General features: G+C 42.3%; 1 protein-coding gene across 1 annotated transcript; it reads right to left on the reverse strand.

Annotated features, from left to right (window-relative positions):
* Window positions 1–21035, reverse strand: pdpr (pyruvate dehydrogenase phosphatase regulatory subunit). The gene is made up of 18 exons (XM_071897270.2): window positions 20915–21035; window positions 19912–20185; window positions 19183–19316; window positions 18472–18553; window positions 17422–17585; window positions 16495–16616; window positions 16171–16288; window positions 15709–15858; window positions 12932–13124; window positions 11964–12088; window positions 11127–11282; window positions 10102–10235; window positions 8837–8985; window positions 7666–7778; window positions 5678–5772; window positions 4202–4291; window positions 3694–3876; window positions 1–2992 (listed from the first exon to the last, which is right to left on the reverse strand). Exons 2-18 carry the CDS (start codon window positions 20172–20174, stop codon window positions 2585–2587), a joined length of 2679 nt encoding a protein of 892 aa, XP_071753371.1. The 5' UTR covers window positions 20175–20185; window positions 20915–21035; the 3' UTR covers window positions 1–2584.
* Between the last annotated feature and the right edge of the window lie 1111 nt (window positions 21036–22146).

The following is a 22146-nucleotide window of genomic DNA, read 5'->3' on the forward strand; positions in this document are numbered from 1 at the left end:
TTCAATTCCACAGTAGGGCTGCACAATTCATTTAAAAAAACATGTTGAAATCGCAGCACAGACACTTCCAAACAATTTATTCTGGTGCTGTGAAGAATCCCTGGCCTACAGATCAAGAGGATTATCATTGCTTTTTTTTTCAAACTGGGCAAATCCTAAATCTTTGCATCTCACCCCCTTCTCTCCTCATGCACACTTTTCTACATCTTTTCAAGCACTGGAAATGAAATCAAGTAGAAAAAGCTGTGTCCATGTGTATTGCAATACAAATTGCAATCACAACATTGAGCAAAATAATCGCACTATGACTGTCAATACCACACATCCTCTACTGGGATATTTGCCCTCTTTGGTTGGTTGTACAGCTGCATGTACGGAGACCACGGCATCACAGAGAGAGATATCTATGATGCTGAATGGAAATATTCCTCACCCTTTATCGTATTGTAGATCTTCAAACTGCACCGTGCACCACTAAAGTAGCCCAGAATTCAATGTTTGTGACTGCCTTGATTTTTGCATTTGAAGTTTTTGGGTGGTGTCCAATATGCTGTAGTGGCTGGGCAATGCACCTGCCAGCTAGGTCATGTCACTCTTAACTAAAGATTGTTCTTTACATATGTGAAATGACTGAGGGTCTAAAATGGGTGGCAGGGTGGCGTAGTGAGGAGAGAGACTGGGCAACTGGGTTAAAACCCCTAAGACAACAAGCATCCACCATGAGAAAAGAGGGTTTCCCTATGGAGAGAGGGATCATGTTATTTCAAGGGTATAAAATATGTAATCAGATCTGGAGTGAACAGCAGGTTTTTCCAGACTTTCCATACCTGTGTAGGAAACTACAAACCCTTGCTAACAAACCCGCAGCCAACTGGGAGTTTCCAGCCTCCAATGGACTGTCTGATCTTTATCCTTCCACAAGGATTTCATGCTCTCCCATAGACAGGGCATCCTGTGCCTCCTGTTGCTTTGACATTTACATGAACAGAATACTCTGGACAGCATTTGAAATGCAGAAAAAAGGATGATTATTGCACTCAGTGTGCTACAACAGCAGTGAAACTTAACTTTGATGTGATACACAAGCAGAAGGGCGAACTGAAGGAACTGAAAGAAATTGACAACAGTATAGATGATTGTTACAGCTGATATAAGTTAAAACTGATATATATATATATAAAAAAAAAATGCCAGTGCTGAAAATAGAAGAGATTTTATACATGCTACCTATACAAAAATACATCGCTTTATTTCAAATCTTACTGAACACTTTTCCTTTTTTTTTTTTTTACACAAACATCTAAGGTCTGGGGCAGGCAGAGATCAAATCAACACCACCAATAAAAGATATTGTGGACTCGATCAGACGAGTCCGGAGTCACAGTCTTCCCATCCTACCGGTCTATGGTACACCTGACATCACCCTCACATTCAACATAGCACTTCAGCAGAGCAACGCTGCTTCAAAACCATCACAAAACATAAATAACAGGTCAGATTACATTAAATACATTAGCACAAGCTTGACACATTCGAGACAACAAAATGAGGACATCAGAAGAAGAGCCGGAAGTCGGTGATAAAGACATCCACAGGGGAAAAAAAGAAAACAGTCATTCTTCTGACTTTGGGATTGGTCTGGCTTGGCAAGTTAAACAGGAGCAGTGAGTAGAGGAGTGTAGAAGAGGAGTAATGGGCGGCAGAGGAGATGATGGTTTATCAAAGGTTATATCAGGGTTCCTATACATTTTCCATCTCAAACTCCCACATCTGTTCAAGATGATATAATGGCTGATATAAGTCTGAATTAGGCCATATCACTTGTAACTGAACGGTATTCTTCATCAACAACAAATATTAGAATATGTGAAATGACAGTGGAGTCTACAACGACAGTGAATGTGTATGGATGTGGACATCAGCATTGAATGATGTTTTTTTCCAGACTTTTCCGGACTGTTTGTGTGGTTCCTAAACTTTTCCATGCCTGGAAAGGATAAGATTCAATTTCCAGACTTTTTCAGACATGTGTAGGAACCCTGTTGGAGAATATCACCGGTTCAAATCCTTCCTGTCCGGGAAAAAGTGGAGAAAGTGAAAAAGTAACACTCTCTCTGCCTCAAGCTAGTGTTGATGTTCCCTTGAGGAAGGCACTTGACCCCCGATTGCTCCGGTGAACCTCCCAGTGTGAATGTGTGGAACTGTATGAATGTGAAGAAGGGCAGGGCTGATTTTCCCTGGATGAATAAAAAAAAAACAACAGATACCTTCTGTATGGGTTTAAGTTTAACCCTGATGACAGAGGAGTTCTGTATGTGACACAGCTGGTGCATTTGGTGTCTCTTAGATATTGCACTTTAAAAAGGGGAGATTCGATGCGGTAGTGCTAGAGGGATAGGGACCGATTGTGCATACAGCCCTCTGCTTAGGGCCTAGAAATGGGAAAATAGGTTGGCAGTAGGTGGCGAAGGAGGAGACGGGAGCATAGGGGGAAACGAGTTAAGTGCAGGAGTGGATTTGGTGAAGCGAAGGAGTGTCACAGGAACCCTCCCGAGGCCGGAGCGAGGCCTCCGTTAACTCATCATCACTTCCCCTGGAGGTTGCTGAGCTCCAGATCGTCCTTGCGGCGTTTTTGCTGGGTGAAGAGGGAGCTGAAGGGGTAGAGTTTGGCTTTGGCCGGGTAGCGCTGGCCGGCGATGTCCACCTCGTAGTCCCCGCGGTTGATGAAGTCCGGGGTGATGGGTGTGGGGAGCCCCTCGGGGCCCGGCGGCGGCGACACGAAGCCCAGGCAGACGTGGCGCTCCAGGGTGTAGCTGTAAGCGCTGCTGGTGGTCGTACCGGCCAGCTGGCCGTTACGGTAGACGGGCTCGCCCCACCACGGCCACAGGTCCAGCTCGGTGTCGTGGTCCTCCAGAACCAGCATGACGAACCGCCGATTCACACCGTCCTGACGCTGCTGCAGCAAGGCCTCACGACCCAGGAAATCTGTGTCCTGGTGGAGGGGAGGGAGGGGTGGAGGAAGGGGTGAAGGAGAGGAGAGAGGCAGAGGAGAGGAGAAGGGAAAAGATGAGGAAAAGGAGTAGTGCTAGATATTGTAGGACTTTGCCAGAGGGAAGATAAATGTGTTACACCACTGAATACACCACTCATTTACTACTTTTGAATCTACAGTGACTCCACTTCACAACTTTGTTAGGATGAATACAGGAACACTGCAAGGTGAAACAGTCACTGCTTTTTAATTTTACATATTTTTTCAGTAATGAAAATTACACTAAATTGTAATTTGCTGGAATTTGCTGACGACTTTGTGTTCTGCTGCTCATCTTAAAGCGATTTGTGACATTACACTGCAGAGTCCATTCACTAACGCTGTGTTCACATTGTGGTGTTATGTGGTAGATGGTAAACTCCACCAATGCTGGTGTAAAGTGCCACCTAACGCTCCTGCAGATGCAACTTGGTAACAAAAGTTTAATTTCCCCAACTTTTACCTTCAATCTTTGTGAAGAGGACGAACCAGATATTGAAACTCTAGCTTCATATTCATTTACATTGGGAATCATATTTAATAATTTATGCAAGACCTAGTTAGAAATGAAATGAAATATTGAAAATGAACAGTTGAAAGCAGCATAAGCAAGCAAGCTGATATTAAATGTTGTAGTTAAGATAGTTGGGTTGGCAACAGACCTTGTCAAACTTAACCCTGAACTCTCGTCCACACTCCAGCGGAGTGGTGAAGGCGTCCAGGTCCTGACCCCAGAAGGCGAAGAACTTCTCGATGCGTAGGCTGCGCAGCGCGTAGTATCCTGCGTTACGAATCCCATACTTCTGACCCACCGACATCACCTCGTTATACACATGCAGCGCATACTGAGGGGAGCAGAGGGAAATAATATTACATCAAGTTCAAGTGTTAAACTGACAAAGAAACTTCACCTGTTTCAACTGGCATAAGGGTGAAAAGATAATGACAGAATTTTCAGTTTTGGGTGAACTATTCCTTTAAGAGCATACACATATATAGTGTATATATATACTGTGTATATATATATATACACTGTATATATATATATACACAAACTTACCCTAAATAACACAAGGCAAAGTTACATCACATCCTCTGGAATGAAGATTAAATATGTATGTGTACATGTATGTGTGAGTGTGTGTGTATCCAGTTGTAAACAGTTCCCACCTCTATCGGGATGTAGAGCATGAAGCCTGGCTCCCCAGTGTGAGTCATACTCATCACTCTGATCCCGTTGGCATAGCCCACACTCATCTCCTGTAAACAGGCGCACGCACACACACACACACACACACACACACGGTCAGGTACTTTGCCTGCCAATGTGGCTGGAAGTATAGACAAGTACCAACTACCAATAATCAACCATCAACTGTCCCTTGCTAAAGGTTACTTCTGCTACTATTAACAATACTATTACTACCACAACCACTACTATTGCTACTGCTACTACTACCATCACTGCTACTACTACAATACAACCCCTACAATCACTATTACTACTACTACTACTACTACTACTACTACTACTACTACTACTACTACTACAGTACAACCCCTACAATCACTATTACTACTACTACAGTACAACCAGGGGTTAAAGTGGGATTTGGCAGGTGGGGGAACCCTGTTGCCGGGGTGGGGGGGGGGGGGGGGGGGGGGTAAAATCCATAATTGGTGGGGGGGTCAGAAAAAGATTGTAATTACAACAAATTTCCTGCATTTCTACACCACCTAACCTCTTGGATTAAGTCAAGAAACAGCAACCCTGTATAATGTTAACCAAAAATGTAAAATTATGTTATAATTACTAGATTTCAGCATTGAGGTGCTTACATTCGTGATTTTGCATAGGCATACTAACCTAAAAACCTATTATTGGGAATCGCGAGAAAGTTTCAGAGGACAGACCATGGATGTATTAAACTAGGGACAGACACAGAACGTCCTCGTAACCATAGTAACTCACTCTCACTCCTGCCTGCGTGCACACGGCGCGAGAGGAGAGGGAGAGACGCAGAAGAGCCGCTGACTGAGATTACTCTGAGCAGCATGCATGGGAATAAATGACAATATAATAGATTTGTGTATATTTCTCGCTATTCAGATGGTCTGAATAACTCGCTGCTGCACGGTGCTGCTCTGTCTCGTCTCGTGCGCTGTCAGTGTCTCTTTTCGCGCCGCGACGTTATCAGTTAGGAATTTGTTTTTCACTGCGTGAGAAAATCTCTCGGTCTCACGGTCAATGTGTGAGAGTTGGCAGCCCTGTGAACTCGCTTGACATTATTATGTATGAAACTGCCAATCAGATTTATTTACTTATTAATCGAAGGTGCCGGAACGCCGTTCCGGATCGTTCCGGCCCACTTTAACCCCTGAGTACAACCCCTACAATCACTATTACTACTACTACTACTACTACTACTACTACTACTACTACTACTACAGTACAACCCCTACAATCACTATTACTACTACTACTACTACTACAGTACAACCCCTACAATCACTATTACTACTACAGTACAACCCCTACAATCACTACTACTACTACTACTACTACTACTACTACTACTACTACTACTACTACCATTATTATTAACATTAGTATTATTATTATTGCTACTAGTCTATGTTTCCTACCTTACAGAACATGGAGGGGAAGTGGTCAGGTGTCATGGAGACATATGACAGCTCAGCCAGAACATCCGTGGCACGAGGTCCGATCAGATTTAGAGCTGTGGGGGATCAAGGACCAAGGTTATAAACACTGTGGAAAGACCTTCTGAATAACAGAGCGCAGCCCAGGTCAAATACTCTCAACCTGCATCTTTCCATACTCAATTTACAATTATTGACAACACAATGGCTGATGTTAACAAGGTTTACAGTTATGTGACATTGATTTTTCCATTACAGCAGGGCAAGTAACCACCATTTTGAATCCCATTACCTTCTAAACATACTTGGATGGTAAAATAGTGAAAGTGGCTGGTAAATTGTAGGATGAATCAGCCACTGTGGTCAAAAAATAGTTTTGTTGTTGCAGTATGGTCTGCTCAGTGATAAACCGCCTTCCATCACTACAGGTGAAAACACAGAGGGTGCACTTACAGTGTAGTTTCTTTTCTCAAATTATATTACGGAAGGCAGTGAAGAAATTGAACAGAAAAAAAACACCAAAAAGTTCACCTTCTGTACTTTCATGGAATGGAATGATAAAAGGAATGATGAAAGTGATGGAAAGAAGGTTATTTATTTTCCTTTGAAACCCAAGGAGCTGGAAACAAATGCCATCATAAAGTGACAGATATTTCACACTGCTGCAGAAATATGAAGCAGAAAACACCCTACACCCTAAAATCCCATGAAGATGTACTGAATGGAGCTGGTAAGAGGAGAAGCTGTGTGCTCATGCCTACATTCTGATAAACATTCAATGTTGGATTACCCTCCACACCAAAAAAATGAACCGAACCTTGGTGTCATTCATTTTTTCTCTCAGACTCCCTCTATAACCTACTAAAATCCACAATAGGATTTGAGCAAATTCAATATGAAAAAGGTGCTAAAATGGAGAAAATCGAACAGGAGGAAAACACTTTTCACATAGCACTGTAACATTGATTTTCCAATCTGGTCGGTGAGAAGTCAGCAGGTTTTTAAATCATACTTGTGATACATGTTGCCTTTTGGTAAAACTGAATAGGTTTTCCAGTCCATATCAATGGCTACATTTACATGCACAGAGTAACCTGGCCAGTATTGGCCGTACTCATGTAAAGGTCTTATTCGGGTTAAGCTGTTTATATGAGCCTTTGATACCTTGCAATTGAGTCTCCCTGCTGCCATGAATAAACCAGTTAACAGAATATTGGTCACCACCTGTGGTGTCTCACCCGGGAAAAAGCATGAAACATTATGGTCACAAGCTACTCCCTCAATCTTTGACTGAGCAATAGCAGGTTACTTCTAATACAGGGGAAATAAATTATGATTCCAATAGTAATAATAAGTACTGCTTGCTGCCATGTTTTTTGTTTACATCAAAATGTACTTATAACGTTGAGTCTGAGTTTGCGCAGATTGCAAAAACCAAAAGTGAAAAGAGTAAGATGTTTCCATGCTACAGTAACAGCTAACCACTGGGCTGTTTAATATGGGAGTAAGCCAGGCATCTTAACTGGGTTTCTCATAACCGGAGTATGAGCTTACCCGAGTTATGACATTTACATACTCAAGTAACCAAACCAGGTTACTTGAGTAACTGGGTTAAGAACAGAATTCTTAACGTACGTAAACATACCCTGTGTGACATAAAAATGGGCACAGCAGTAGCTGTATAATAGTGATCAGGAAATGGTGTAACTTTTTAACCAATAAATGTGGAGGAGAGCTGTAAATATGTTGGTTGGTATAGCGATAGTAACAGTAATGGTACCAGTAACCGTGTTGGTTTGTACTGTAGTAATAATGTTATAACAATAGTAATAGTGCTACTTTGTGCTGCAATAGTAACAGTAATAGTGCTAGTGTTGGTATGTGCAATAGTAATCGTAATAGTTGTTTGTGCAGTAATTGTAGTGGTAGAAGTGTTGCTTTGCACTGATGTAATGGTGCTGTGTGCTGACCGGTGTACTTCCAGCTGACATCCTCTAGGTGGAGCTGTGGGTCGCTGGGCATGTGTTTCTTTATCCAGGACCAACAGTGGACCTGCTGGTCTGTTGGTGAGATGATGAAGAAACTGGAGAGTAAGACAGAGAGAAAGCGGGAAGAGGAGGAGAAATAAATAATGGGTTTCACTCCAAAATGCTACCCATACACTTTAGAAAAAAAATGTAACCTGATGTTCACAGCTCAATTAAAAAAAAACAACACTTTATATATGGACAATTACATAATTTACTTGTTACTATTTTGTTTCTCAAGGTAGCTAGTACAACAATATTTAAGTCAGTTTTACTTTCATACCAGAAATCATTTTGTCAGAGCATTTTTCACAATGGTGGATATCTTTGAATAAAACTCTCCAACTTAACATCATCATTTAACATAGGCAAGGCTTGGGGAGGTATCAATGTCTTCAACTAACTTCATCTATCAGTAAGAGAGGAAATATATGGAAGCATGCAGTACTAATATTTAACTGGACTTTAGAATAAAACAATTCTAGGAAATGTAGTGTTTCTAACTATCAGTTTGGATGCAAAATGTGTTACTGACTAGTTTTTGTTGCATCCCACATAACAAAAGTGCTAGCAGTTCTGATGTACTTTGGTCCCAGGGTAAGACTAAAAAAGTAGTATAGCCTGTCACAGAATGTATGGATGGAGGTTGGCAATTGTTACAAGGGACAAGCCACCATCTTGGAAGAATGACAACAAACTAAAGATTGATACCATCGCCTCTTTCTTCCTGACAAAGCAAAGAAAATGCTCATTTCTGTGTGGTAGGGGGTTCACATTGTGTTGTAAAGGGGGAAAAGATATGAAGAGGCATTACAAATCTTTGACTTTACTGTCACACCTCCAACATGGTGAAGTGTCCCACACAACTGTTGGTACCTTCTCCAAGGAGGAGGTCCCTATTTGATTAAACAGTTAAAGAACCCTTGTTGTACATCAGTTCCCTGCATATCTATTTATTGTTGAGTTTAACATCAGTACATCAGTTCACTGTGTGTGCATTTAGCTATGAGGTTTACATTAGTACATGAGTTCCCTGCATTTCCATTTAGCTTTAACATCAGTGCTTCAGTTCCCTGAATGTCTATTTAGCTTCGAGTCTGCAGGTGGATCAGACCTGTTCTTGCTGAGTCGGACCACGCTGCAGTCGTTCTCGTAGCCTCCCCTCTCGTTCAGCATGCCAGTATGGACGATGTGTCCAACAGGAACGTCCAGGTCGTTGGCACAGAGGTGTTGCAGCAGCTCCAGGGCCTGGTCACCCGTAGACTGGGACATCAGGACAGAACAGAAGCTTTAGGTTGGAATCACACTTAATGAGTTGAATGCATCACTCTCTGATGGAAGTTCATTCTTTTCAAAAGAGAGAATGCGTTACCGCTGCATCATTGGTTCTCAACCACATGCCACTTGTGTCCAACACTGATTAACACACCTTCAACCAGAGAGGAGGAACTAATTATTAGTGAAATAAGCTGCTGCACTGTTTGGCTGGAATGAAAACCTGCAGACTCTTAAGGCAAATTTATGGTTTCTGCGGTGTTCGCGGTGCGGAGGGTCTGTGCGGCGAGTGCGGAGCTCCGCAGGGGGTCTGCAGAGGGTCCGCACCGAGCTCCGCACTCCTCTCAAAAAATGAAACTCTGCGGAGGCCTCCACAAACGCTGCAGTCAGTTCAGAGGCTATGATTGGTTAATGGTTGCTATGTTAGTTGGTTACCAGGGAAGTAAGTCTAATCGAGCCAAGTGACAGCTGACAACCGGCAAAAATGGACAATAGGAGATTCTGCGCTCTCCGCGAACACCGCGCTGCTACCGCATTTACCATGAAACGCTGTGCCTCCGCGTAGAGAACGGTCTTGCCGTGAACACCGCGAACACCGGGCACACCGTAGAAACCATAAATTTGCCTTTAGGCCTTAGTGGCATATGGTTGAGAACCACTGTGCTGCACACAGTGCAGTGCCCTTACAAGTGGTGAAGCTTTAATGAATCCAAGGAGCAGGCCTGTATATCACTTAAAACACCTTGAAGTTAGTACAAATTTTGATGTAGGCCTCGGACAGCCATAACCTGGGTGGGAAATGACCACCAGCCACCAGCTGATTCATTTTTGCTGCGGGTGGGTTAGGGTAAGGTCATCTACTCTATCAGCCACTTTGGCGGGTAACAAGCAATTTGTTGTAGTTTTTCTATTCTACAAGTCCTAACTGGCTGGCGAGAGTCAATGTGGTGGTTATATTCTAAAACCACAAACCATGCTCAAGTGGATGAAAATGCCATCTGGTAGAAAAAAGCACACTGAACTAGATAACTATGCTAATTTACAGCGAAGGTGGCACATGAAAGCCAACCATAACTTCTACTGAAAAAGCGCATCATGACTTACAGTCAGTTCAAACTTGGTGAAGGAGGACATGTCGATGACACAGACCGCCTCTTTGCAGCATTTCACCTCTGCTCCAACGATGTCAAACCAGTCTGGCTTGTAGAAGGTCTTACTCTGGTCTAGAGATAGCAGATCTGAACACAAACACAAAACGGACCACAGTTTAGGGAATCGGTAGTATATACAGCACTACTCTGAGGACTTTAAGACTCACTACCAAGCTAACCTATAGCCAGACCGTGTTGTATGTTGTGAACTGTTGTGATAAAAGGAGGGAATTTATTAGCAGCCAGCAGCCGAATGCTGGCCACGTTTGAGTCTGCTAAGCAGTACTGTTAGCAGCCACTTTCAGAGGTAAACAACAATCATTCACAGGTCCTTGTTTGTTCTATAATAGCATGTCTAGTTGTGCTTTATTGGTTGCTATGCCATTTTTATGGTAACTAGGGAAATAGCAATATTGGTTTTCTCCTTATTATTATGTATGTACACTACATTGAAGATAACTTTGCAGACAGTACTCGTGTTAGTCAAGTTGTATAAAAGCTGTAATACACTTGAGGACGTTCTTTATTGGGATTGTGGGTACTTCAGTGCTGTACCTCGTACCTACTGCTTCAGAGTTGTACCTAATGAAACACTTGTACCTACTTGTCACCGTAAAGAACACTTTCTAGGAGATTACTGCTATAATGAGCAATGCCGTCGGTTCTTCAAGTACCCTTTCGGGATTGTTCTTTACCTTTGGGTTCATCACATACCAAGCAGGAACTTAAGCGTCTGGGTATTTGTTAGTGAACTGAACATACAGCATCAAATCTAGCAGAACATACTGTAGGTCTTAAAGATATTTGTATGACCGTAAGCATGTAAGCCGTAAGGCATTGCTTTACTAGTTCTTAAGACATTTACTACACCTGAAAACTGCTTTTGGATGCTTAATGCGCATTGGAAAAGAGCTGCAATGATCTCGCGGAAAGACTTTGAGATGAAGGGAATTTATAATGTCTGTCAATTATCTGTACCTTTCCCTGCAGGAACAAAGTACTTGGCCCTCTCAAAGCCATGTTTCTCCATCCAGCGAGCTCCCTGGGTGTCCAGCCGGTCATACAGAGGACTGGTCCTCAGCTGACGCCCAGTCTGGAAGTCCCAACGAGGAACCTTCAGTTCATACAGCAGGGCTGGACACACAAATACACACACACACATTGGAAACACAACCTTATATTAACAGAGTAAAGCTGAAGTACACCACAGATCACTGGGGTGAATTTAGGATGATTAGCACCTTAAATCAGCCAACAGTCAAGGATAGGTGGGAGTTAGGCCTACTCAGCAGCTAAACCATCCATCACATCTGACAACCATGAGAGACTTCATAAGGTGGATAACCTCAATTAAAAGGCTACTAATGCTTTCTTCGTTATTACACTTTGTTATGGGATCCAGAGGGCTCTATCATGGGGCTGAGTTATTTTAGTTCTTTCTTTTGGGTCTTCACCAGGGAAGGAAACTATATTTTTTAGTCTACAGGTAACAGCGGATTTTACCATTTTACAAGTCAAGTAGATTTTTTTTAATAGGACTCCAAATGATGTTTGGTTAGCTGTTGAATAGACTAACTAACCAGTCACAACCAGAATGTACCAGCATTTGTTTAGTGACTGAGGTTAATTTCCATCACTGATATAAGCAGGGTGGGCTCGACCATGGGTTTGATCCCTGCAAGAGGCAATATGTCCATCAAATTGACAAACCCTCCTCAAACAAGACACTGAATCCCTGCTCATTGTAATTCCCTCCGGATAAGAGTATCAGCTGAATGCCAGACATGTAAACTGTGACACGAGGTCAGTACTCACGCATGACCTCCATGACTCGGTGTCGCAGGAAGGTTCGGCTGCTCTGCAGGTTACCAAAGCGTTTGATGTCCAGCGGCCAGACGTTGGCAGTGGGGTAGCCGTAAGTCATCCACTCTGCCAGGTACCTGGACACAACACCACACAACACAACATTACACCGTACAATCAATCAAAAAATAGCAAAATCACAATGCTGATCACTGCAATTTCCAAATCGAGGCTGAATCTTATCTTATCTTATCTTGAATGTTTCTCTCAGAGGGAAAGGCATTTCAGTGGATTTCCTAAACAAAGTATTCAGGTGCTGCATATAATCCCTGACCTACAATTTAAGTTGCAAGTCAGAGAAAATCCTTCACTTCTATTCAAGGTTAGAGATACGGTTGGTTAAGCTGAGTTACCACCTTTGTCTGGTTTTGAGCCAGGAAAACCCCTGTTGGGTGAAGTTAGGATGATTAGCACCTTGAATCAGCCAACAGTTAAGGACATACTCAGCAACTTTCTCTTCAGTTCACTAAACCCTCCGTCACATCTGACAACCATAAGGGACTTCATAAGGTGGATAACCTCAATTAAAAGGCTATTAATGCTTTCTTAATTATTATATTTCATTATGGGATCCAGAGGGCTCCATCATAGGGCTGAGTTCTTTTGGTTATTTATTTTGGATACCAAGTATCAAGGCAGGAAAACGTTTTTCATCCACAGGCTACATTTATTTTTACCATTTTGCTAGTCAGCTGGATTTTAAGTATAGAGTTCCTCATTCTCAAACTAGCTGACAGACAGGAACTGACAGCGCATGATATTTAAGAGTTTCACAAGTATTTTTTGAAGGATATACAGTATATATAGTGTTTAGATTGAAACTCTTCAAAAACAGCCTGTGATTTTTGCCCCTTAAAAAAAAAGACCTATGGCCATTCTACAGCCAACACTACACTCTGTCTGGAGTATCCGGTTCTTACTTGCCAGCCCCTCCAGCGAAGGCCAGGCCGGAGGAGTTCATCCCGGCCAGGACGTAGTAGCCAGCAACGCCCGGGGTCTCCCCCATCAGACAGCGCATGTCGGGGGTGAAGGACTCAGGACAGTTGACCAGCTGGTGGATCTCTGCTGACTCCAGACCAGGCATCCTCCTCAGCAGGGCGCTCAGCATCGGCTCTGGAGGTGGGGGAGGACAACAACAGGGTCCCTACACATTCTCCATTCACAAATTCCTTTGATTTTTAAACATCAATATACCATTGTCAAATTAATTGTGATAGTTTGGTATAATTGTCGTCAATGTAAAATGGGTCTCCTGTAAAGTTAGTTGAGGTTCATGACGTTTGACCACATTTACCATTACCAAGTATTTTGATCAGTGTTCAATCTGATGTCGACTGATAGTGGTTGGACAATATGACTGTCAACTAGACCATATCACTCTATAGCTGAACATTATTCTTTAATAATTAGAACAAATATCACAAATGACAGTGGCTCTACAACTAAATAAAATGTATTGCCGTATGTGTACTGGGATGGACAAAGTTTTTTGTCTCGACATTCTGTGCAATTCTCAAACTTTTTAAGGCCTGGAAATTATAAAATTCATTTCCAGAGACTTCCAGACTTTCAAGGCCTTCCTAGGAACCGGAGGAGCTGGGAGGAGGAGTGACTGCTCCTACTGGCAAACAAAGCTGTACAGCAGGGCTTAGTGGGGCTTATCAAGGTCAAGGCCAATTCAAGATGTTACTAGCAGAATACACAAAGCATATTTAAAACTGTAGAGCAGCTGATCTATCGTGACAGTCCCTGTGGTGGAAAGCACACTAATGTTGCACTGAGGCTGTATTGCAATACCCAGACCATTTAGCTTGTCCTGCAAGCTACTTCACACACTGGATTTAGTTCAAAATACACCTACCTATATACTATCTATAGATGTGTACACACACACACACACACCCACGTACACACACACACACACACACACACACACACACACACACACACACACACACACACACCCCTCTCTCTTTGGCCTTGGCCTGGTGGTACCAGCTATCTGAGATGCCTTGAAGCAGCTTGGGTGTCAAACAGACAGTAGTAAATCACCAGCCAACCCTGAACACATTGCAACAATTCACCAGGGTCAGCCAGTCTGTCATCTGTACTTCTAAATGTTATTTCACGTCACCAAGCAGTGTTAAACAGGCACAGTCTATTCTTAAAAAATCCTTTGGCAGTTAAAAATAGAACATGTCTAGTGTATCTTTGCTGTGATCCACCGCTAGTACTTAGGACAGCAGGGTGGTCTCGTGATTAGAGAAACCTCCTTCAACCAAGTTCAACCTGCTGAAGTGTCCTTGAGCAAGACACTGAATCCCTATCAGCTGCAGGGCTGCTGTTCTGTAGCTGACCTTTGACCTCACTGGAGGGTGAAAAGAGAAAAGACAATTTCCGAACAGGGAACAATGGAGACTAACACTATTATTACTTTTTGTGATCAGTAGCTAATTATCGACTGTTTGTGGAATCTTCTTCCAAATGCTCAAATGTATATGTTCTTTCTCTACTATTACTACTACTACTACTACTACTACAACAACACAGACACACTTTCAATCATACTGCTATCATAGTTTCTCTTTCATAAACCAGCATTCAAAGTATGTCTGTTGTTCACTACTTGTGTGAGCAGTCGCTAAGTTTGACTTTTTGTGGAATCTTCTTCCAAACACTCAAATCTCCATGTCCTTTCTTTATGGTAAAATATTCAGTATTAAAGCACTCCTTTCCGACTGTTACAGGCCTTGCCACTGATTTAGATTCTGCAGGGTGGCCTGGTGGTTAGAATAATCACCTGACAACCAACAGGTCACATATTCAATCTCCACAGGAGCCACGTGTCCTGTCAAAGTGTCCTTTGACCCCTGAACCCCTACCTGCACAATCACTATATCTCACTCTGCGTACGAGTCATGACTAGGGCTGCACGATTATGGCAAAAAATATTTTGCTAGATATTGTTTTGCTAGATATTGCAATCATGATTATTAGTCTTGATTCTTCTTCTTGATGATTTTAGGAACATAATTATTTTACTGCTCTTTTGAAATGTTATATTGACATATTACAGCAGATGTTCAAAATGAAATGTTCCAAGGTTGCGAACATGCCAATGCCCTGCGATTATTAATTGTGGAAACTAAAATCACAATATATTATTATACATGATTAATTTTGCAGCCCTAGTCCTGACAGAGTCAAAAACAAACACTCAAAGGCCGGGTTAGGACATTAACTGTAGCCTAAAAATAGCAACAGCTCAGTCTGACTGTAAAATCATGACCTGATCCTTCATACCAGTTTGAACAGGAACTGTGCTGCTGCTGCAAGCTCAGTCCAGACCCACATAACGTTACCCCTTGATCACACTCATGTGTCCTATGTGTTGCCCTCTGACAGAAGTTCATTGATCGTAAACAAGAGAATCACTTTACACAGCGTAACTGCACTGCAGATACATTGGGATGCATGTGTGAAATAATCCAAATGTTGTTTTGCCTCATTCTTTGCTAGTTCTCTATGATGCTTTCAAGAATAAACTGCCCTCTTCTAGGCCACCCCCGCACATCCTGGATCCCCTGGAGTTTTTTTAAGGGTGAATACTTTGTATACGTGCTTTAACACTGGCAACCTGCCTTAAAGCACCTCCCATTTGACTCCAACACCACCTCCCCTCCCCTCCCTCCAGTACCGAAGTGGTCCCAGTCCTCCTGCATGTTCTGGATCTCCAGCTGGTTGCGGCCCTCAGTGAAGATGGGTTTGGGGTTCTTCTCGAAGCCTCCTGACAGCAGGCCGCCCTGCCACGGCCGTGCATAGATCCTGCCGTCCATATCCATCACCACTGGGGACAAGACACAGGCTTAGTTAGACCACCTCCACTAGACTTTCATTAGCTTCACTGATGTCTCAATTGCAGTGTTTATTTGAATATAGAATTAATCATTTATTACTGGTTAATTAATGGAAGAAGCCTAGAGGCTGCAAACATTCATCATTGCACAGAGAAAAGGCATTTAATGCAAAGATTACAAAGGAATTTTAGAATCTATCAGCCACTGTGTCTGATGCATGAAAACTGCCCTAGTGGTGAACAGGTCAATGGGTCTTACTGCTCCTAGACTATAATACAGAGGGTGTGTTTGGTGCTTGAGACCTGGTGTGCTGGGTGGGAGGAGCTCCTGGAGAGGTTTGGTGAGGAGGTAGAAGTGTTCGCAGCCATGCAGAGGAACCGACACCTTCACCTCACTGGCCTGGCCCAGCTCATAGGCCCACTGCAGTACAGACACAACGAACAAATTATACCTCTGAATATCTACACATTGTTATCCATTTATTTATCCATCCACCCAGCTGTCTGTTTCAATCCATTCATTCATCCATCCTATATTGCGCCCATCAGCCCTGTTGTAAGTTGGTACTGGGACTCATGTTGCTCCTTCCCTCCAGTTCCCCCCATCATTCCTAGTCCAAGACGCACCTGTCCAGCACAGTTGACAAAGTATTCACACTCGATGGAGCCGCGGTCAGTCTCCACCGCCATCACATGACCTTTCTCCACCAAAACCTGCTGGACACTGGTTCGCTCCAGGATCTGGACTCCTGGACAGGACAAGAAAGAGGAGGAAGATGAGGAAGAGAACGACAAGGGCAAGAAAGGGAGGGGGAGGTGTTGAAAAACTGAAGTATTAGCAGTAGTAGTAGTAGTAGTAGTAGTAGTAGTAGTAGTAGACTTACTGAAAGCTAAAACATATGCTATTCCCACAGTTTCTCTACCATTATTCTCTCCAAAGAGTTCGTTCCAACTTTAAAATATTCAAATACTTTAAAAAATGTGTGGATGTATTCAACATTTTGTTACTCTTTATACCTTTTAAGGCTTTTATTCTTAATTTTGTCTAGTTCTTCTTATAATTATTATTAGTGGTATTAATAAATTATTATATGTTGTTATTTTTTTCAAAATCATCCTGCGCTGGGCTTTAAGATGAACTTATTTGATCCCTGAGGTAAACTGGGTGTAGGTTGGAGAACAACTAAAAATAAAGGTAATAAAGGATAATAGAGATAACATAATAGAGGTGTAGGTTGAGCAAAGAGTAAAAAAAATAATAAAGGATCTGAATAAAAAGGTAATAAAAGACAAAGACCAAAATAGGAATAAAAGCATAAGGGTGCAAGTTGGAAAATAAAATAAGAAAGAGATGTGTAGGTCAAAGAACAAAAAGTAAAAAAGGTAATAATGGATATTAATAAAAAAAATTATATATTAAAGCTGGAATATCTCTGTGTTAAAATGTTTCTCTATGATGGTCAAAATAAAATTTGTCCTTGACGCACTGCCCTGGTTGTCCACCCAAACTATAGACTGCCAATCAACGGTAGGTTGTGAGTTTGAATCCCTCACCTTGTCCGGCAGCAGCCACAGCCAGAGCGTGGTTAACATCGGGCGGCGAGACCACAGCATCGCCAGGGAGATGGAGCGCCCCCACCAAGTCATGAATGTTAACCAGGGGATGGAGCTTGGCCACCTCCTTAGGCTTAATGACGTTACAGCTGATCCCCATCACCCTGGGGAGGGAGAGAGAGAGAGAGAGGGGTGGATAGTGTATCACTTAGTAGCATACAGCCATACAACCGGGGTCATGACCTTTGACCATTAGAACACACAAAAAGCAATGACTGCGTATTGCTGCAGTTTCCCTTTGCACCAATGAAATGTTGCAGCCTAGAGATACAAAAGTAAGTTACCAGCAGTTACTATCACTGAATAATACACATACTTCAAAATACACATTGAACATGTGAAAACTACATGCTTGAAAATACAACAGTGAAAATACACTATTACAAACACATGAGAAGTGTGGAGTATAGTTTCACCTTTGTTTTCACAACAGGAGGCTCTGTCTAATTGGATGAGATGCAATAAGAGCTAAGCTCATTCCTGTTGCACTGGAACAGAGCTAAAACAAAGTGAAATGAAGTTTGGCGATAATGTAGTCTGTCTGATGGCAACTACAAGGCACCTAAGACTCCTTACACCAATACAGTGATCAGATTCAGGAGAACTGCTTGCATTAAAATAAAATGTATCATTAAAAAACTTGCCGGCTGGAAAAAAGTCAGTAATTGGCCATGTGGCTGGCTGCCTGCACTAGTGGAAAACACTGATAATGGATTTTTTCAAGACAGGAACATTTTAGCTAAAGTAGAGGAAGAAGATATAAGAGAGGGGGATGTGAAGAATTCAAAACCACATTCTATCCATCACCAAAAGAAATCCTTTTTCTACAGTTCTCTTTGATGTGAAAAAACTGTGTCTTTTTGAAGTGTCCTTGAGACACTGAACTGCTACCTGCTGACGTGCAAGTCGTCTGGATAAATGCATGAGCTAAATGCCCAGCACGTGAATATAAGTGTGATGTGTCTGGCCAGAGAGAGGGAGGGGTCTTACTTTAGCCGTGATGCTAGGCGCTTCAGAGAGAGGAAGCGATCCTGATTTTGGGCCAGACACACAGAGCCTGTCTTCACATAACCTGAAACACACACAACACACAAACGTTGTATGACTCAGCAGATCTCAAACTACTCAAGGCTCTTCCTTGTGCATTTGGCATCATATTACCCGGTCAGCTGAGTCTAACAACATCCAATCAAAAACATGGGGGAAGAGTACAGAGCAAAGCCCAAAAATAAACACCATGCTAGCCTAGGCAACTCAATGCAGTGTCAGACATATCAGACAAATGCTTGTACAGCAAAGTATGTGGGTACAATGAGAAGCACATTCTGTGGGTTGAATGTGATCATGCAGGAAACTTTACTGTCCACCAGCCATAGTGACTGGTGCATCTCAAAATACACCAGCCACTTTCACCATTTTACCAGCCAACTAGATGTTTAGAATAGGACTCCTGATGGTTGGATACCTGTAGACCAATTTACCATGCCACACCCAAAACTTAAAAGCATTGGGCTAGTGGTCATTTCCCACCCTGGATGGAATATAGTGTGAATAAAAGTAGAAGAAGAAGAATGCCTATGCTAACAAAAACAAGCTTCAACTCTTTAAATGCAAAGCAGTGGTCAGAAACAAATACATTTCGGCACATTGTCTGTTTTTGTTTCACAATGAATAAAAGCAGAACACATCAAAGTGGCTGACCTGTCTTGACCCCAGTCTCCTCCTCCAGCCGTTGGTACAGAGTGTTGGAGTAGTCTGCCATTCGACACTCGATGGAGATGGGCTTGGCCACGCTGACGATGCCAGCGCACAGCCTGGTTGTTCCTGCACCCAGTCTACCAGCACAATAATAAGAGACAAGACAGCATTAGTAGAGAAACAACACCCAGCCCACGTCTCCCTTTACTGTCAACATCTACATTTACAATTTAGGAATTTCTTTGTGATTTCTTTCTTTAATTGATCCTCTTGATTCCTGAAGGGGAAATTGTCTCATCTTGCCCCTCCTCCACAGGAAGGTCATAGGTCAGGGTCAGATACAGAACAGCAGCCTTGGAGCTGATAGGGATTCAGTGTCTTGCTCAAGGACACTTCAGCAAGCAAACAAAGGAGCTTGTACCTGGTTCATCTGGCTGAAAGCTAATCTTCCCACCTTTGTAATTATGTCTTAATATCATCTAAAATTAGAATAAGTGTAGTCTAAACGCTTTAGAAGTAATAATTTTATTATGATTAGAAAAGCACTACAACGTCAACTTGAAACATAACTTGGGTCTAAGTAACAGATATGGAACAGGGACAGATATGGGACAAAACTACAATTATCCTCCCAAGCACCACAGCTGCATAAAATTACAGCAGAAACACTGTAATTACACCACTCTGCTGTCTCTAAAACTTCAAGCATTACAGAGGTTTATCTGCCCTCACCTGCCCTGCTCCAGCAGCACTATCTCAGTCCAGCCCAGCTTGGCCAGGTGGTAGGCTACCGATGTCCCCACAATGCCCCCTCCACAGATCACAACACGGGCCTGGCTGGGCAGGGGGGGCGGCTGGGAGTCTCCAGTGACGGCCAGGCACTGGGGGGAGGTCCAGAGGCCTCGGTGGGCCGACCGGCACCCCGCCTGTGGCAGCAGCAGCCTGGGGAGCAGGGCAGGGGACAGAGCCCTGGAGCTCCGCACACAGCTGCACATGCCTGTGCTTGCTGCAACCAGACACACAAACACACACATATATATACACAGACTGGTAATGTATACTGTAGTATTCAAGGTGACTGTGAGGTGGCTTATATGGTCTACAATGTTGATTTAACAGTCTATGCAGGTAGCTGTACTGCTGGTAATTCAGAAACTGCAGCTCCATGATAACAGACTGCTGGTCATCAAGTTGTTGTTTTTAGCTTAACGTTAACTAGGTTAATACTATGGCTTGAACATCGAGGAATCTTATTACTGACACTTGGCATCAAGATATGGTGCGGTCTGAGAAGCTAGCTGAGGTTAACTTGCAGTGGGGCTGAAGGTGAGAGGCTTGACCTGACGTGATTATTTACAGGTTTGCAACCTCTGTCACAATTAAGACTCACAGCAACACAGCTGAAGTTAACCTGGTTAGCTACATAGCTAGCTTTAGCTTACCTACTGCAGCAACTCCTACGTTATGCCTCATCTTTATAAATAATCCCTGTCCTTCAGCTTAAAGATAACTCGTGTTAGCTGACCTCAGCATTCTGGACATTTAGTAAAAGTTTTCTGACATTTTGGTTTTGCGTCAGCAGGTGAAGTTAAAGTTAGTTTATTATAGTACGCTGCTAGCTAGCTACGGTTAGCCCATGGTAAGGCTAATGTTGATTTGCTACCCTAGTAAACGTTAACGTTAGCTAACTTTTCCCCTTGCGTTTCCCCATTCTTTATAATGACAGAAAACTCACCGAATCACTCCAATCCAGACGTTATGATATGTCGAGTAAAGAACTGAATATCAAATGGTACCAAGTAAATATGACAAACTCTTGTTTACACCAGAGTCAACACCAATGTCAAGCCAGCTACAATAACAACGTCGACTTCCGGTCTCAACCTTCAAAAACAACCGTTTTGTTAATTCAAACTACAGAAATGGCAAATAAAGAATGCATTTTAGGATTAATCTATGGTATATGAGAGTACAATTGCTGTTTGCAAAATGTCATGTTTACAGCATATATGAATAGCCATATTGGGCTTCTAAAAATATACAATATTTCAATCTTAAACCAGACAGCTTTGAAGGGAGTCAACTATCTAAACGTCCATTTTCATCTATTTCTGTGTCCCATTTGTTCATAATGGCAGTAGACTGAGAGCCAGATTTCCTGCGTTCAAGTCATTTAGAATATATTTTAATAATGTAATATTTTTATTTTTATTTTTTTAACATAGTAGCAATGGATAGTTGACACCCTTGCAAGCTAGCAGCAGCATTTACCTGACTTCCGGTCTACATTTTCTAAAATAAAATTCTAAAAAAAATTCTAGGTCATGAAAGTACCAAAGAAATAATAATTAACTTGATTTATGTTGTACGTTTCAAAACATAGATTACAGCGTACTTAACTAACAGGCAATAAAAAGAGACATGACACACAAAAAGAGACATAACACACCAAACAGCAGTGAAAAAAGACAGCATTGACAAAGAAAAAAAACTGGATACAAGATAAAATATGCCAGTCAATTTACACCAAGGTCTTTTGTACAACTTGGTTTTGACGTTTAGACAAATGATTTAAAGATGGCACTGATTTACACAGTCTAAGGAACAAGGTCCAAAAGTAAAGGGCAAATGTGTATAAAGTGTTATGTTTTCCCAAAATTACCTTTTGTAACGTTTTCATGTTTCATGTCTCATTTTGTTACCATTATCATTTACCATTTATTCTCTCGAGGGAAATTCAGTTTGCACGGAAAACATTGTCATTATACACAACACTGGACAACATTCATGATTAGTCAACAGCATGCGAAATAGCATTTATGCTTTCAACAACATCCCCATTAGTGTAGTACTATGAGTAGTATTAGTACTAGTAATAGTATTATCAGTCTGGTATCTGTCTGGTCATTCTTTGCTCATGGAGAGGCCAGCATCATGCAGGGCAGAGGGCAGCATGGCAGACAGTAT

The sequence above is a fragment of the Centroberyx gerrardi genome, chromosome 1 (assembly GCF_048128805.1).
Source record: "Centroberyx gerrardi isolate f3 chromosome 1, fCenGer3.hap1.cur.20231027, whole genome shotgun sequence".
NCBI lineage: Eukaryota > Metazoa > Chordata > Actinopteri > Beryciformes > Berycidae > Centroberyx > Centroberyx gerrardi.

Excerpts from the sequence above, each read along its gene's own strand:
- pdpr (XM_071897270.2), bottom strand. The coding sequence starts at position 20,174 with ATGTGCAGCTGTGTGCGGAGCTCCAGGGCTCTGTCCCCTGCCCTGCTC. Across the intron at positions 13,125-15,708 it reads GGAGGACTGGGACCACTTCG|AGCCGATGCTGAGCGCCCTG; the intron begins GTACTGGAGGGA and ends CCCCACCTCCAG. Across the intron at positions 2,993-3,693 it reads TCAGGGTTAAGTTTGACAAG|GACACAGATTTCCTGGGTCG; the intron begins GTCTGTTGCCAA and ends CCCCTCCACCAG.